At 39.4% G+C, this 16077-nt stretch overlaps 2 protein-coding genes and 1 non-coding gene across 5 annotated transcripts; 2 read left to right on the forward strand and 1 right to left on the reverse strand.

Moving 5' to 3' along the window:
- Positions 1–1066: 1066 nt before the first annotated feature.
- LOC9268265 (protein HESO1) lies at positions 1067–6589 on the forward strand. 2 transcript variants are annotated; one of them, XR_010737600.1, is made up of 9 exons: positions 1067–1311; positions 2436–2592; positions 3312–3467; positions 3786–3964; positions 4050–4145; positions 4228–4288; positions 4374–4515; positions 5155–5262; positions 5357–6589. XR_010737600.1 is itself a non-coding variant. In XM_066305411.1 (9 exons), exons 2-9 carry the CDS (start codon positions 2445–2447, stop codon positions 5987–5989), a joined length of 1512 nt encoding a protein of 503 aa, XP_066161508.1. In that variant the 5' UTR covers positions 1067–1311; positions 2436–2444; the 3' UTR covers positions 5990–6589. The 2 variants fall into 2 exon arrangements, 1 of the variants encoding a protein (XP_066161508.1); XM_066305411.1 differs by having other exon boundaries at positions 4374–4504.
- A 1125-nt stretch (positions 6590–7714) lies between these two features.
- Positions 7715–13409, forward strand: LOC4327467 (protein HESO1). Of its 2 annotated transcripts, XM_026022333.2 has the most exons (10): positions 7715–7865; positions 9034–9196; positions 10484–10645; positions 10982–11160; positions 11235–11330; positions 11422–11492; positions 11588–11717; positions 12297–12404; positions 12509–12727; positions 12803–13409. In XM_026022333.2, the coding sequence occupies exons 2-10, from the start codon at positions 9043–9045 to the stop codon at positions 13079–13081; spliced, it is 1398 nt and encodes a 465-aa protein (XP_025878118.1). In that variant the 5' UTR covers positions 7715–7865; positions 9034–9042; the 3' UTR covers positions 13082–13409. The 2 variants fall into 2 exon arrangements, 1 of the variants encoding a protein (XP_025878118.1); XR_010737601.1 differs by having other exon boundaries at positions 9042–9196; positions 11422–11717.
- A 2316-nt stretch (positions 13410–15725) lies between these two features.
- On the reverse strand, positions 15726–15883 carry LOC112937678 (U1 spliceosomal RNA). Its single transcript, XR_003240341.2, has one exon. It is a non-coding gene; the product is annotated as a U1 spliceosomal RNA (small nuclear RNA).
- Positions 15884–16077: the final 194 nt, after the last annotated feature.

Below are 16077 nucleotides of genomic sequence, written 5' to 3' on the forward strand. Positions count from 1 at the left end.
TAACGAATTTAATGGTGCAATCGGATTATGATTTGGACAAATAATTTAAGAGAAAAAAATAGTTTAAAGTGGTTTTGCACGTATGCGTCATGCTGACGTCAACGTCCGATTTCCCCCCTCCCTGTCGGGAGCCCGACGCGGAGTCGTCTTCTCCACTTCATTTATCAAATGGAGCTGATTTTGGATAGGCATGGGATATGCCGGTCCAAATTTTAGGTGTTAGGGTGTGCTTTTAGAGCAATTTTAATAATAATATTGCCAATCACTAGTTTTAAAAATTGAAACATTATTTATAACCAATCTAATAGCTCATTTATATAATAGTTAATTATAGATATATACTGCATCATTAATACCTAATATATTAATGATTAATACTGTGTGTAACAAGAACTCTCTTCCTTTTAATATATTGACGTACAATCTTTTTACGTGCCTTTTATCTCTCCCTTCACATAAGCACAAATATAATGTGGTACTTCCTCCGTTCCACAGTATAAAACCTTCTAACATTATCCAAATTCATATAAATGTTAATGAATCTAGACACATATATAAAATATATATATTGATCAATGGATGAATCTAGATAAGTCCAAAAAGTCTTACGATATAAAATGGAGGGAGTGACTTGGACAATCTGTTTACGTCATCTTATTATACTCACTCTTATATGGATAAGTATATAAATGTGTATATGCGTAAATATGTTTATTGTGTTTCTAATAAAATTACTACCACATTGTTTCGATTTTGAAGGGGTGGGTAGGAGAGAGGGGAAAAAGTTTCCTCCTAAAAAAACTAGAAAGAGGAGGTTGAGTCGAGGGACCGATCGAATATGTTTAGTTCCACGCTACAATTAAAAGTTTGACTAAAATTGAAAATTTGAAGAAAAAAATTATAAGTTTATGTGTGTAGAAAATTTTGATGTGATAAAAAAGTTAGAAGTTTGAAAAAAAAGTTAAAAAGGGTACCGCATAGTGCCAGATAGTACAGTAGCCACCAAAAAGCCCACATATCCGACTAGGAGTACGTTTTTACTTGCTTCCCCCATCGGTCTCCCTCTGGCGCGCCGCTTTGGCTTTTCCGAAAGGAAGCCAGTCATCCATCTCCCCCGATTTAACCCGACGCCGTGCCGCTAGTCTGATCCGCCACCGCCACGGTCTCCTCCTCGCCCCCGTGCCTCCGCCTCCTCCTCCTCCCGTCCAGCCCGTATCGACGAGACCAGCAAGGCGCCGCCGCGCGCGGAGCTCTCGACGCCCGCCGACGACCCGCCCGCCGTCAGATCCGCCTGCTGCATGCTTCCTCCAGGTTTAGATCGTTTCCAAAAATCCTCTGCTTCTCTTCAGTAATTCCACCCGCGTACGGGGTTTCTCGATCAGAGCGGGGGTTCCGTTTATGATCGGGTCAGGGTTTACCTATTCCTTGTGATTTGGGCGGCATGCGATTTTTGGATTATAGGTGACGTTTGGAGGATATGTAATATTATGGGTTTTCAGGAAATCGTTTGGATGCTGTAGTTACCAACCACCGCAGCATGCCTAGCAATTTGTGCAATTACTCGTTACTCTTAACAGCACTCACGCTGTCACGCGCGGTGTGGCACACTGTCAAAATTTGAGATACGTTGACACTTCATCATTGGTGGAATCTCGTGAAGGAATTATTTCAGCGGATGTGCATATGCTATAGTATGAGAACATCTATGGTATTATGTAGATACAACAATCACTAACCAGTCACGAGAAGAAGGTTTTTAGTTGTGATTCTATAATATATTTGAGAATCAAAACTAACTTTACAAGCTTATGTGGGTTTGACCCTTCAAAATTTCTTGGAGTTTTTTATAGTTCAACAAGCGTCAATGATTGCGATTCATATATATACATTGTTTACTAGTAATGGTTTGTGTGAGTTCTTGAGACAAAAATATGTGGTTGACCACGCACCAAATGCATTGTTCCACCACTGCTTTTGGTTGTGATCATTTTCGCATAGATAGCGTCATGTCATGCTGCATTTTGATGGTGATGTTGTGATTCGTGAATGCAAGCAAAATAAACGCAATGGAAACATTTTTTTTGCAAGTCATATTTTTTGTTTGTTTCTAGTTCTCATCGTTATCTTCTTTTAATAAATGTGTCCCTTTGTTCTCTTAGAGCATTTTCCCCTCTCAGAAAATTGGAAACATTTAATAAGCATCAGAGTGATCAATCTTAGTGAATACTTAATAGAGAACATAATTCCATCAATGTTCTGTTCAGAGCAAATTTGTAGAAAAGAAAACCAGGCAAGCATTGACCTTCTGACTTGTGGTTAGAAAAATTATCTGGTTGAATCTCCATTCTCTTTGTTTTTAACAGTATTTTTATTTGTACCCATGTAACATCTTGTTTTTCCTTTTTGGTCCATTATATTTCGTTGTTGAACTGCAGGATTTCAGTATGACTGAACATATAAATTATGATGTGGTGGAGCAGTGTGTTAAAAACATCCTCTCTCTAATCAAACCAGTGGAGGATGACAGACGCAAACGACTATCTGCAATTCAGGAGTTATCAAATTCCATTCCTAAAGTTGCAGCCTTAAGAGGTGAGTTATCTCATATTTGATAATTTTTAAGTTTGTAACAATGTAATTTTTGATAAGCTAAATATGAAATGCAATGGCCACTGTGGACAGTTATGGTCAGTTATCCTTTTGGCACCTACAGCTGAGGCCCTTGGTCACTTCTCTTGTGATTTGTTGCTAGAATGGTGGGAACGGGCAACAAGTAGAATATCTAAGAAACAATGTCTTCCAGTGATAGCAGATAGGCCTGCAGGCTGCAGAAGGTGGTCACAAGTTGTCGGCGAATACAGATCTAGGCGACTTAAGTTTAGTCTCACGCATTGCATTCTTTTCAGTAGCTGTCAGTTTCGTATTAGGGAGAATCCTCCAGTTGTTTGTTGCCTTTTTTTTCCTTTTTGCTTCTAATTATCTGCATCATTTGATCTCTCAAGCCTTTTTGCATGCTGCTAAAAAGAAAATAAAGGCAATGGTGACCAGTGTTCAGTTTATTTTTTCACTACAGTCCTAATGCTGCATAATGTGGAACTATTAGGTGTTTGTTTTGCTATAATGGGGTCATGATCTCTTCAAATGGTATAGATTGTTCAATAACTTATTTTCCTTCATATACTTGCTTAGTCAATGCACAGGTTCTCTAATAAGTTTCCATGATGGCAAAATGAAATGTCAAAGGATTTAATGATGATATGATGGTGGTGATTTAGTGTTGCCTTATCTGAACTTTTAAATTTCTTTAACAGGTGCTGTTTTCAAACCTTTTGGATCCTTTGTATCAAATCTTTACTCAAATTCAGGTGATTTGGATATATCGGTTCACCTCCCTAATAACTCAATCATAAGCAAGAAGAAAAAGCAATATGTCTTGAGGGAATTAATGAGAGTGCTACAAAATAGAGGTAAACCTTTTTTACCATATTACATAATAAAGGAGCATGCAGACTTCTTCTCATTGCATGATCATTGTACCCATGAAATAATAACCATGGCTTTTGCGGTAAAACCATAAAAGGATTCCATATTATGCAACCACACATTTACGCACATAGGATAGCAAAATCATGTAGGAGTACTAAATATGATGAACCGTGTATCTTTATTTCAAAGGAGAATTGGACTTGAAATTCACAACCTTGTGCTACTATATTGGGCAATTCTTTTTAGTCATACAGGTAGCTCTTATTTATATTATGATTTCGTTGGTTGAATTGTGTCAGGTGTTGCCGGATATGTGCAATTTGTTCCTTTTGCAAGAGTTCCAGTTCTTCAGTATGTGAGCAACACCTTCGGAATTTCCTGCGATATATCTGTGAACAACTACCCTGGTCGAATTAAATCCAAAATCTTCTGCTGGATCAGTTCTTTAGATGTGCGTTTTGGTGATATGGTTTTACTGGTAAGACTAGGTAACTAGTAGAGAGTTTCTTGCTGCCCCATCATTTTGTTGGAAAGCCCAAGGTTCAAACTATGTTTTCTTGCAGATCAAAGAATGGGCGAAAGCTCAAAACATTAATGATCCCAAAACTGGGACCTTAAACTCCTATTCACTTTGCCTACTAGTCCTCTTCCATTTTCAGGTAATATTCATCTGTGGTATTTCAAGTTATACTGATACATGATTTTAGGAATATCCTTGTTACTGTCTTTACCTTATTCCAGACATGTGAGCCTGCAATCCTTCCACCTCTTAAGGAGATTTATGAAGGGAACATTGAAGAAGGTATTGCTGGTAAAATGAACTAATATTTTCTTTGATGATGATTGTCTAGCATATCTGTATCTGAATTCATTGCATTTACATACAGAAATGACGGTGTATGATGAGGAACATCTTGATGAGGTTTGCTCTGAAAATTTAGCAAAATTTCAAAGCAAGAACAAGGAACGAAGGAATGAAAGCTCTCTTTGCCATCTGCTTGCAACCTTTTTCCACAAAGTAATTAAACAGTATGCTCCGTTTCATTGGTAAAGTTAGTATGCTTCTTGTAAGGACATATTTGCTGTTCATGTCTTGGCGAAGCATGTCTTCATGTTTCTAGGAATATTTCCTATGCCATATTTTAGTAAGTTATATCGAGGTTGCTGGTGCTCATGTAGTTTAATAAGTTGAGTTATTTCAAAAGTCTTTGGCCCTTGCTTTTGTTCAGCATCGTGGCATCTTGTTAAACTCAAACATACCTTTTCTCTTTGTGTTTTGTATTTTTTAAACTAATTAACACTTGACAGACTCTTCCTTTTAGAGAAGTAAGACGATTTTTGTTATAACTCAACTCATCTTCCATGCTAGCCTTTGTTTTGCTCATTTTGTTATAAGTCCAATAAGATGATTTGTGTTCAAATCTAAGCTAAGTGAAATAGCTACTTATCTTCCTTTCATTAAACATAATTAAACAAATGAGCTAATCCCTCCTTTTTGTGGGGCTACTTAATTACTTTGCTCCATTAAACTATATTTTATCCCCATTAAAATAATGCTACTGTCACTGAAAGCATATTTAAGATTTAGATGCCATGCACATTTTTCATTCGTTACTTTTTGTAACTCATGAGATACGAGCTTTACCAGTAATCTTACATTGATTGCAGTTTTCCTCTATCGGCACCCTTTCGGGTGATGTGATATCCACTTACACGGGCCAGTTCAAACGAATAGAGGAGAACCCAAGTTGGATGGCCAGATCATACAGCTTATTTGTAAGGATTTCCTTTTATGGTTGCATTCAGCAGTCTTATTGAAATTTGGACTATTTACTAACACAATCTCGTTCGTTCATTATCTCCTTTTCAGGTCAAAGATCCAATTGAGAGACCTGATAATGCCGCTAGAGCGGTTGATTTGAAAGGCCTTGAGCGGATTGCTGGGGCCTTCACCGCTGCTAATCGTAAGTTTGCATCTCTCCAACACGCCAAACGAAATGACTTACTGGAGATGCTGTGTACGCCTGCTGTTGGCTCAAAGCTTGGCATAAGAGTTAGCCAAGAAGTTATGGCTAACTCTTGCACAAATACTCCACGGAGGAACCGTCATCATGGTAGACCAACGGAACAAGTCTCAGCGAGGCCATCTGATAATCAAAATCACCGCGGGGCCAGAGAATTTACAGTTGGGAGACAAGTTCATAATCCCCCACGGGCGCGCCAATCAACTGGAGCGTACCATGCTCTTAACAGTCAGCATGTAATTCCTGCATTGAGCCAACCAGCAGGAATTTATCAAACAGTTGGCCCATACCAGAGTAATGGTCATCCACAGGTGTATACTAGAGATGTCCAAACAGTAGGGCACCAAAATTATAGGCATCCAATGGGACACAACACACAGCTCCAAACAGTGGAACCATATCAGAGTAATAATAGTCAACCACAGGTTCATGCTACCAGCATCCAAGCACCAAGACAATACCAGAATTATACTCGATAACGCCCGGCCAGAAACTACAATCACCAAGTGTTACATGCTACAGCGACCGAGACAACGGCCAGAAACTACAATCACCAATTGTTACATGCTGCAGCAACCGAGACAACGGCCAGAAACTATAATCACCAATCGTTACATGCTACAGCAACCGAGACAGAAGGATCATACCGGAATCAGCAGCAGAGACAACACACATCTGGCCGTCAAACAAATAGGAACGCTGTGAACACAAGGTACGTGCCTGTTGTTGGAAGGCCACAAAATGTAGCATGTGAATCACGAGCTCAAGACTCCTCAGGCAGGGGAACATGGCAACAAAGGGAGCCGCGAGCAGGATCAACCTACCAAAATAGATAGCAACGGATTATCTTCAGCTTTTGCATCGCAGTGTGTATGAGTTTTTGGTAGTTTGTGATAGCTTTCGTCAGCCAGCAGTTTGATCTCAGTGCCGCTGCAATGCAGCGAACTGTATTGGGTAAAATGCAGTTACAAGATTTTCTTTTGTGCAGATGTTGTCATGTTGCTACACGCGTGGCTACGATTGATTGCGCTGTAGCTGAGAACTGTTTAAAAAAATGAAGAAAAAACAGTTTATTTTTATATGTATGATAAACTAATAAACGAGGTAATCTGCAGTATCAGCCGTTTAAAAGATTAAGGCTTTTGTAGTAGTTGGGAACTCATCCTTATTTACGAAAAAGAAGCAACAAATTAATATATAATTAATTAAGTATTAGCTATTTTTTTAAAAAAAGTTAATATGATTTTTAAAGTAACTTTCCTATATTTTTTTTTCAAAAAATGTACTGTAGCGTGCGAACCCAGCCTAAGGCCGAGAAAAGAAACCAAAAACTTACATTTAAAGTAACTTTTAATACTTACGTTTTGGTTGTGGCTGATAACCCAACAAGCAGACAATTTTACTGAATATTTTTGCATCTGGCTATTTTAATTGTCTAGTTGTGAAGGAATAGGTAAATATAGGGTAGAAACTAAGTCAAAACTCATGTCACCCAATCCCCCGAAAAAAAACATAAAATCATATATAAGTTCCATATAAATTCATATAAAAAATCTCACGCGTAGATGATATGATGGTGGGCAACGTTTAGGTTCGACTTTCTTTGTGAGATGTGATTTTTCATAACTTATAAACAAAGTTCAATTTGGACAATATATCTCGGTGTCCACCATCATCTCATATATGGCCTTGTTTGGCATAGGTTTGGATCCAAGATTTTATGAAATTGGGTATCCCTAGCTTCACAAATTTATAGAATTGGATCTAAGATTTTATGAAATTGGGTATCCTAGCTGCATCAAACACTCTCATCTATGTTGGGGTTTTCACGTATATAGGAGAGGCTTGGATGCCAAATAGAGTGCATATCAGTTCTTGCTACCATACCCTCTTTTTTTTTTCTCACAAAATCTATATGTTGCATTTGGAACACTGCCGTTTCAAAAAAAAAAATCAAAACTCATAAGGGAAAAAAAAACCACGTTTCAAACGGCTTCCTCTGTGGTTTCCCCAGAAACTGGATAAGCGTTCCCCTCGGGCCGGCTCCGACGTGCTACGGACTGGGCCTTCGCGCGCCGTCCCGTCCCCGCTCCCGAAGCGAAACCAACGCAACGCACGACTCCCTCCCACTCTACCCTCGTCTCGTGCGCGTGGACGACTCCCTTTGCCTAGCTTGACTCGTGCGCCGCCTACTTTCGCCAATCGCCATGGTGCAAGCCGCCTCAACCTCCTCGCGCTTTCTCCGCACAACCCGTCTCCACGGCTCCTCCACCTCCACCACGCCAGCGGAGCCCGCAGCCTCCGCGTAGCCGGCGGCGGCTCCTCCTCCTCTCATCGCGCTATCTCTCTCTCTCGGTAAACCCCTGGCCTCGGTTAGTATCTGAAGTGGATTTCTCGCTTGGTCTACTGGCGGGGTTCGCTCGATACTCCTCCTCGAGTTAGGGTTTGGCGAATACGACCAACCCCGCGGATCGCGGTTGGATGGCGACTAGAGCGGCCGCGCTGCTCTGAGAATGCAATGTACCTTTCAAGGGTTCGGTATTTTAGTTCCTTGCTTGATAATTGCTACTACTGCGACAATCTCGCGGTTCGTTTGCGAAGAAATATAAAGAGGGTGCCTTGCTGTGGCTGTGCACTTCTCTCTCCTTCTTTGTTTTCACCCGAAAGTTGTGATTTTGGTGTGGGGTTTTGATGTAGAGAAATTGATGAGTACCACGGGTATTGCCAGCCAAATATTAATTGCGGAATGTGGGGAATGGGGAAAGGGTGTTGCCTTCGACGTGGATTCGCCTGCTGCGACACATAAGCATGCATATATTCGTAGAGTGGAGCGGAATTCTGCTAGCATTCTGTAGTTACCCAGTTACGTTAACTACTGTAGTGCTAATGTTAGAGTTAAATGATTTATATGATGAAGTGATGAAGTATACTTTTGGCCTGCCGACTTCGTCTGGGGTTTAATTTACACAAAACTTCAATACCTTGTAAACTACACACCCAAATATCATGCATGCAAATCACATCCTAGGGGTGGTATTGCGGGTGTTTTGGTTGATGTGGCATGCAGGTGAACGTGGGGGCATGATGATTTAGGGAAAGAAAATTATGTGGGCCTTTTTCTCTTTCCTAGATGGGGTGTGGTATGGGTGGGAGTACTGCCATGTGTTAAAGAAATTGATGATGTGGTAGCCACATGACCCAATGGCCAACACCTCTAGTAACCTCTTTGGGTGTATTCTGCGCTGGAAACTGGTGGAGGGATGAAAATATATTAAATTGCAGGGTGTACATTAAACTAGAGCAAAGTTAAGAAACAATTGTAGGGTGTACGTAGGTCGTTGCACTGTTGGTTTGGACTTATGGAGCAAATATTTTACAATTTACATTAGAAAACCAGGACAACCATTATTCTTGTAACTGTAATGGGTTTGAATGCGGTTATATCTGGTTATGGTGCTTAGCGACGCCACTGTGTACCCATATAATCTCTTTTGATCATACGTCTATATCATTTGTTGCCCAGGATTTCAGGATGTCGATTTGGCGTGTCCCTAATTATGATGTGTTGGAGAAGTGTACAGAAGATATCCTCTCTCTAATCAAACCAGTGGAGGGTGACCGAAACAAACGAATATATGCAATTCAGGAGCTGGCAGATACAATCTATTCAGCTGGGGCCTTGAGAGGTAACTCACACCTAAAGTTACCACATAACCCCTGTATTATTTGAAAATCTTCCGTTGGGTTCCTTGTATTTATTGACGGTATGGTGTTGTGATGTTTCTACATCAAGCTTGGTTAGACTTATCTATGATCTTGAAGAGAAAATGTGTTTTCCACTTTATTGCTGTGAATGCTAGCTTGGGCATGGATTTCTGATAGATCTCTGAAAGAAAAGACCCAGTCTTATAGGTGTAAGGTGCCTCTGCGGTGCCTATCGTATTTCTTGTTATATTCATAAGGAACCTTAAGTTTTAAAGTTATCATCACACTTTGTCTGGGCAATAGTTTGAAAATACAATGAGTGACATATTTATGCAATCCATAGTACTTAAAAGTGATGTGTTTGTTTTGTGATCGATGCTAGAAAATGGTCTTCATGCTGCGATTGCTGTATGGCAATGGGAACTCTACGGCAGACCCATGAGGTTGCTAGCAGGCAACTGTTGACCTATGACAGTTCACAGTACACAGTAACCGTTAACCAACAATTTGTCATATCATGCCTGACAAATGACAATCACGATAAGCTTGTGTTGCTAGAATTAAGGGTGGGCATAATTACCTGAAACCAAAGAACCAATCCAAACTAACTGAGACCAAATACTTATGTCAGAGTTTCTAACTAACCGAATTTAATTTGGTTATAGGCCTTGGTTAACCGAATTGACCGAAATATAGTTAATAAGCGCAAAATCAACCTGTTAAGCCTATTAAGTATCATGTTTGAACAGTTGAATTTTGATGTTAAGTTGCAAGTGCTATCTTTGTGTTCTATATCATTTGTTGTTTATTTTGTGACTTTTTACTGTCAAACATGTCCTGAAACTGGGGAATTGCTGCCAAATTTTTTACTACCGAAACATGTCCTGAAATTGATCAATCAGTTCGGTCATGACCTAGGACCGAACCAAAATGACCAAAACCAAATAGCTTGGCCTTTATGATTTTGCATTGAATTTCGGTCTTGATTTTCGGATGGCCAAAATTCGAGAAAACCAAAGAATCAATCCGAATTAATTGTTCAAACCGAATGGTTACCCATAGCCAGAATGGAGCTGCTCAAATGTCACATAATGTTTTTACTGGATTTTTTTTTTGGTTACATTCTCTTGTTATACAATGGATAGTGTCTTCCTCAATGCATATATTATTTATGAAGTTTGCATGTTGGAAAAGGGTAACTGTTAGAGAAGTCAGCAGTGCAATTATTTTAGTGTTTCTTTTTCTGAGTTCTTAACTTTCCTTTATAGGTGCTTCTGTAAAACCTTTTGGATCCTTCGTATCACAACTTTATGCAAAATCAGGTGATTTGGATGTGTCAGTTGAGCTGTTCAATGCCTTGAATCTCCCTATAAGTAAGAGAAAGAAGCAAGATACCCTGAGAGAAGTAAGGAGAGCTTTGCAAAAGCGAGGTAAACTTTCTTTTCGATTAATGAAAACAGCTTTAACCGAAATGATAGAAGTTTTGGTTGTGTGTTCTTTGTGATCAAACAAATAGTCACTATATGCATATACATGCACCAAGGAAAGCAATAAGTGGGCTTTGCGCGTCTTTGATGCAGCGGCCAGGTTATCCATTATCTAAAAAAAAAAAGGAAAGCAATATATCTTGTGAGAGGTGAAGTCACTGTAATGAATAAGTTTTGATCAAGCTATTCACGATCTTCTTTTTGTTCCGTACTTCATTCAATGCAACCCTTTTTGTTGAATTTACAGGATATTCTTATCTGTTTTCATTCCTTATTTAGGTATTGCTAGACATATGGAGTTCATTCCTAATGCAAGAGTTCCAGTCCTTCAGTATGTGAGCAACCAATATGGTATTTCCTGTGATATATCCATTAGCAATTACCCTGGTCGAATTAAATCGAAAATCTTCTACTGGATCAATACTTTGGATGATCGCTTTGGTGATATGGTTTTATTGGTAAGCTCTGTGTAACCAAGAGAATTCTCTTTTTGCTACAATCTTCCTTTTTGTTAAGCCATGTTTTTTGGCAGGTCAAGGAATGGGCCAAAGCTCAAAACATTAATGATCCAAAAAATGGAACCCTGAATTCCTATTCACTTTGTCTACTTGTTCTCTTTCATTTTCAGGTGTTATTTCTTACTTTACAAGTTACCTCTATTTCTTATTTATTGTTCCATTAAAGTTATCTATATGCGTTCTTTATTCTGAGCCTTCCAGACATGTGAACCTGCAATATTACCACCGCTGAAGGAGATTTATGAAGGGAACATCATGGAGGACATTTCAGATAAGATTTCATTATGGGAATATGGCTTACCTGTGATGGATAGTGACTATCTATTTGTCAGTGCCTTGCTGTTTAACTGCTGCATTCACATACAGGGAGGGCGTACTATAATGAGAAACATCTTGATGAGGTTTGCTCCATAAATATAGAAAGATTCCGGCGCCAAAATATGGGGCAAAGAAATCAGAGCTCTCTTTCTCATCTACTTGCATCATTCTTTCACAAGGTAATTGAACTTATGGCCACTATATTGGCTAGTCAACCTTGTCTAAGAGAGTATGACTTCCTTCTAAGTACTGTAGTTCTGTTGTTCAAATACAGGTGTATGTTTTATTCTTGTCTTTAGGCATGTATCTCCACATTTTGTTCTTAACTATGTTAATGAATCAACACTGGCATTTTTAGGCCATATATGGTCTCTCTTGAGCTTGTTCAAACATATTTGGTCTGCTTAATCTAACTCACTGGGGGTGTAAATCCAATGACGACGACTCATATGTAACCTTTTTAGTAACTAGTAGCTATCAAATTGTCAGTACATGAGCTAATCTCATCAGTGATTTCATGTTGCTTAACTCAAGATAGTCAGTAAAATACATTTAAAAGTTATCTGCAATTCAGCATTTGTAGTATGTCTACGCAATGAAATTTGGCCTGAAACTTCCCCAATACCAAGGTTCAAGGGCTAGTGTCAAAATTGTAGCCTTTAGTTTTCTTGCTTTGTATCTGGGATTATTGCATCTTTCTTTAGTTTTTTAACCTGAAGAGCTAGATGGGCTTAACCAGCAATTTATATTGCCTGCAGTTTTTCCGCATCGATGCCCTTTCGGATAAGGTTATATCGACTTACACTGGTCGGTTGGAGAGAATCCAGGACAATCCAAGATGGATGGACAAGTCATACAGCTTGTTTGTAAGGCTTTCCTTTTTGATGCTTTTGGTGGTTATGATGATTGATGTTGCTAAAAGTTTTAGCCCAAGTGCTGATATTCTATCTACTTGCTATTTATTATGTAGGTTGAAGATCCATTTGAGAAACCTGATAATGCTGCTAGAGCAGTCGGTTCCTTTGAGTTCCAAGATATTGTCAATGCCTTCAGCAACGCGAGCAATAAGTTTGTTTCTGATGCGCATGCGCTTACTGACCGAAATGGATTATTGTCACTGCTTTGCACACCTGATGTTGGATCAAAACTTGGTGGAAGAGCCAGTGCCAGCCGTTATACAAATACCTTAGTGAGTCCTCATGACAGATTTTTATGATATCTTGACTATGTGGCACCTAACCCATACGATGATCATCATCACCAGCCAGCCAGAGGAGGAAGCAGGTCAGGTCAGAGTCCACATGGGTATACTACCAACCGGCAAACTGCAGTGCATTACCAGAACAATAATCATCCACAGGCATATAACACGCAGCGGCAAACAACAGTTCATCACCAGAACCAGAACAATCAACAGGTGTATGCTGCAGGGAGGCAAACAGGAGGTCAGTACCAGAATACCCAGCGTAGCAAGGAGAACACATCATATCGTCATTCAAATTGGCGAGCAGCAACTACATGGCACGAGCCAGTTTGTGGATGATTCTACAATGGAGAATGGCAGTAACGCTCTCAGACCGGCCTCACCATCAGCATCAGTTGATCATAACTGATGGTCCTAGGATAGCAACAGATTATCTTTAGCTCTTGCCTGACAATATGTCAATATGCATCACATTTCGATTCCCTTAGGTCTCGACAAACAATATGTATGAGCTCATGAAATTTAGCGCAAGTTATTGCCAGCCAGCTCGTATGGTTGAGCGAGCCTGGGGCTTATGTGCATTTTGAGATCTAGAAGATGTATTGCTGAACATGCAGCTCTATCACTTCTGATGTTCAATATATAACTTTAGGCCATCTTCCTTCTCCATCTATCTCCCATGAGAAAGATTGCAATGGAATGTGTATTTCTGGAGCTCTCTTGATAGAATGCATGGTCATGTATGTACCAGTTGTGCTTCGCGTCTATGCATGCATGCCTCCATGGCCGCAGACGGAAACAAGAAATTGAATCAAGCAGGAACATCAACAATGCGCTCAACTTTAGCTGCAAATTTGACCATCACAGAACATCGGAACATGCATGTAACACGTCGACGAAACCGTGCGCTCTGAATGTTGAGCACAAACAGATCAGATAGAAACCGGAACTATATGACTTGCAACTTATATATGACTTATATGACTTGCAACTTACAAACCGTTCTTTCTCATTGCACTGAATTATATGACTTGCAACTTACGGAACTTGCATTTTCCACTTTCCAAATTTGCAATAGAGCTGTGCCAAATGTTCGCAGTGATCAGAGAAAACATTAGAGACACAACAACGCTGATCATGGACGATTGATCTATCTCATTACACACCTGCTCTGCAAGGTATGCCCACACGAGTACAGAACATAAGAGCAGATGTTGGGCATTGCATGCCGTGCCGAACTGCCGATGCAAGGTGACATGCTATGTACTCGTCGCCCAGTCGCCCCCACGCATATCGATCAATCTATCATGCAACGCATGTGTAAAACTTGTAAAACTTTTTTTAGAAATTTCACTATAATTAGTGCAAACCCGAGTTGAAACTTGTAAAACTTGTTAGAAATTAGAAGGGGCCGCGCGAACGCATACCACCCTACTCTCTCACTTGTGGGGAGATGGTAGGTTAACACTCCCTCCCATGTGTAATGGAGGCCGTTAAACTAGGCCATGAGCTTTCTTGATCGCTCATCGACCTCGTCCAGGTAAGAATTTCTCAACGTTGTACCCAGCCTTTGTTTTATACCTTCTCTCTGGCCCCTTCAACTCAAAAGGAGTGATGTGGTACTAAACTGAATCGTTAGGATTCAGTTCGGTTCACCTGTTGGGCTCTCAGGGGGCCGTTCCGTGTAAATTCAACCCAAATAAGTAGCTGGCTCCTATCATAGACAAGTACAAAATGATCTTACCCATCTGGCATACTGAATTATAATGTTTACAAGCTCATCGTATTCGTTCCTTTTACTACAAGGACGTTTGAGTCTTTGAGGTCTACAATTTGACGTGGATGGTACATGATAGCTGAACATAAAAGAAACGATGCACATACTAGTACAAGTCAAATAGAATTGAATTTAGTAAAGCCCTTTGGTTAAAAAAAACTGAAATTAGTGTATCAATAAAATCATAAGTATTTCTTTGAGTATGGGGATTGTCTATCTATTTGTCGGGTGATTTCTAAAAAAAAATCACCCAGATTTGTTCTACCCTTAAATTTACATCCAACGGACTACAAAAGAAAATAAAAATGCATATTTAGTTACACAATACTTTTATCAAAATTACAATGCACTTACATGCCATATCAACTGAATTTACAAATGTAATTTTAGTTATATAGGATTGTAATTTTATATATTAAAAAAATAACAAATAAATATTTACTTACACAACATTGTTATCAAAATTACAGTGCACTTACATGTCATATCAACTGAATTTACAAATGTAATTTTAGTTATATAGGACTGTAATTTTGTATTTTATTTTTATTTTAGTTTCAATTGAGAGAGAACGAGAGAGAACAGCGTGCATATCAATTTTTTAGGGGTGTAGCTATATTTATGGCGCCATATTTTTCATCAAAAAGTAGTTGGCATGTATTTACATTGTAAGTCCCTAAATTACATATGTAATTTTAGTGTATTTACAATGTAAGTCTCAAAATTACATATGTAAGTACTAAAATTACATATGTAAATTCGAAAATTACATACTAATTATATATGTAAGTGGGGTGTAAATGAAGTGTAACTACTGTGCAAGTGGCTAAAAAAAATCAACTGTAGCATATGGCGCCATATTTCTAGCAACTCCATTTTTTAGAGCACAAAAAAAGAAATTAGCGCCTCTAACCGTCCGACTAAATCCTATGCGGATTCCCAGCGCTATATGTGCACGAATCTTGGTACTTATCGAACTGCCTAAAAAACGACAAATCCGAGAGAAAAAATCACACGACAAATCTATAGCAAAATTGTTGCTTTAAGTAATCTAGTTTTCCTCCTATTGTACCAAGTTCGTTCATCCTATACATTTCTACAATCAAACAGGGGTTATCAGTTGGACAATACAAGCGACATAATTCAGAATACAAAATCAATTTTTCTATCAAAGTTTAAAAAACGTTTTAAAATTTTAAATATTGGTAGGGGCCGCGCGAACGCGTACCCCCTCTGCCACAAATTATGACGTCCACTCCCACTTGGGGAGATGGTAGACGAGCGTTCCTCCTAAGTGCAATGGAGGCCACTAATCTAGGCCATGAGCCTTCTTGATCGCCCATTAACCCCGTCCAGGTAAGTATGTTCAAACGTAGCACCCAACCTTCGTTTTATACCCTTCTCCCAGGTACCTCCAACCCAAAAGAAGCGATGTGGTACTAATAAAACGTACTTCTATTAGTTCTCCTGTTTAGCCCACGAAAGGGGGCCAGACACCACCCTAACCACTCGACCACAGCGTCTACGATTCGGTTCAGTTCTCCTGTTGGGTTTTCTG

Source organism: Oryza sativa, chromosome 1 (assembly GCF_034140825.1).
Source record: "Oryza sativa Japonica Group chromosome 1, ASM3414082v1".
Taxonomy (NCBI): domain Eukaryota; kingdom Viridiplantae; phylum Streptophyta; class Magnoliopsida; order Poales; family Poaceae; genus Oryza; species Oryza sativa.

Bases quoted from the DNA above. Each gene is read 5' to 3' on its own strand.
- LOC4327467 (XM_026022333.2), top strand. From the start codon at position 9,043: ATGTCGATTTGGCGTGTCCCTAATTATGATGTGTTGGAGAAGTGTACA. The intron at 11,161-11,234 runs GTAAGCTCTGTG...GTTTTTTGGCAG, and splicing joins TTGGTGATATGGTTTTATTG to GTCAAGGAATGGGCCAAAGC. The intron at 11,718-12,296 runs GTAATTGAACTT...TATTGCCTGCAG, and splicing joins TTGCATCATTCTTTCACAAG to TTTTTCCGCATCGATGCCCT.
- LOC9268265 (XM_066305411.1), top strand. From the start codon at position 2,445: ATGACTGAACATATAAATTATGATGTGGTGGAGCAGTGTGTTAAAAAC. The intron at 3,468-3,785 runs GTAAACCTTTTT...GAATTGTGTCAG, and splicing joins GAGAGTGCTACAAAATAGAG to GTGTTGCCGGATATGTGCAA. The intron at 3,965-4,049 runs GTAAGACTAGGT...GTTTTCTTGCAG, and splicing joins TTGGTGATATGGTTTTACTG to ATCAAAGAATGGGCGAAAGC.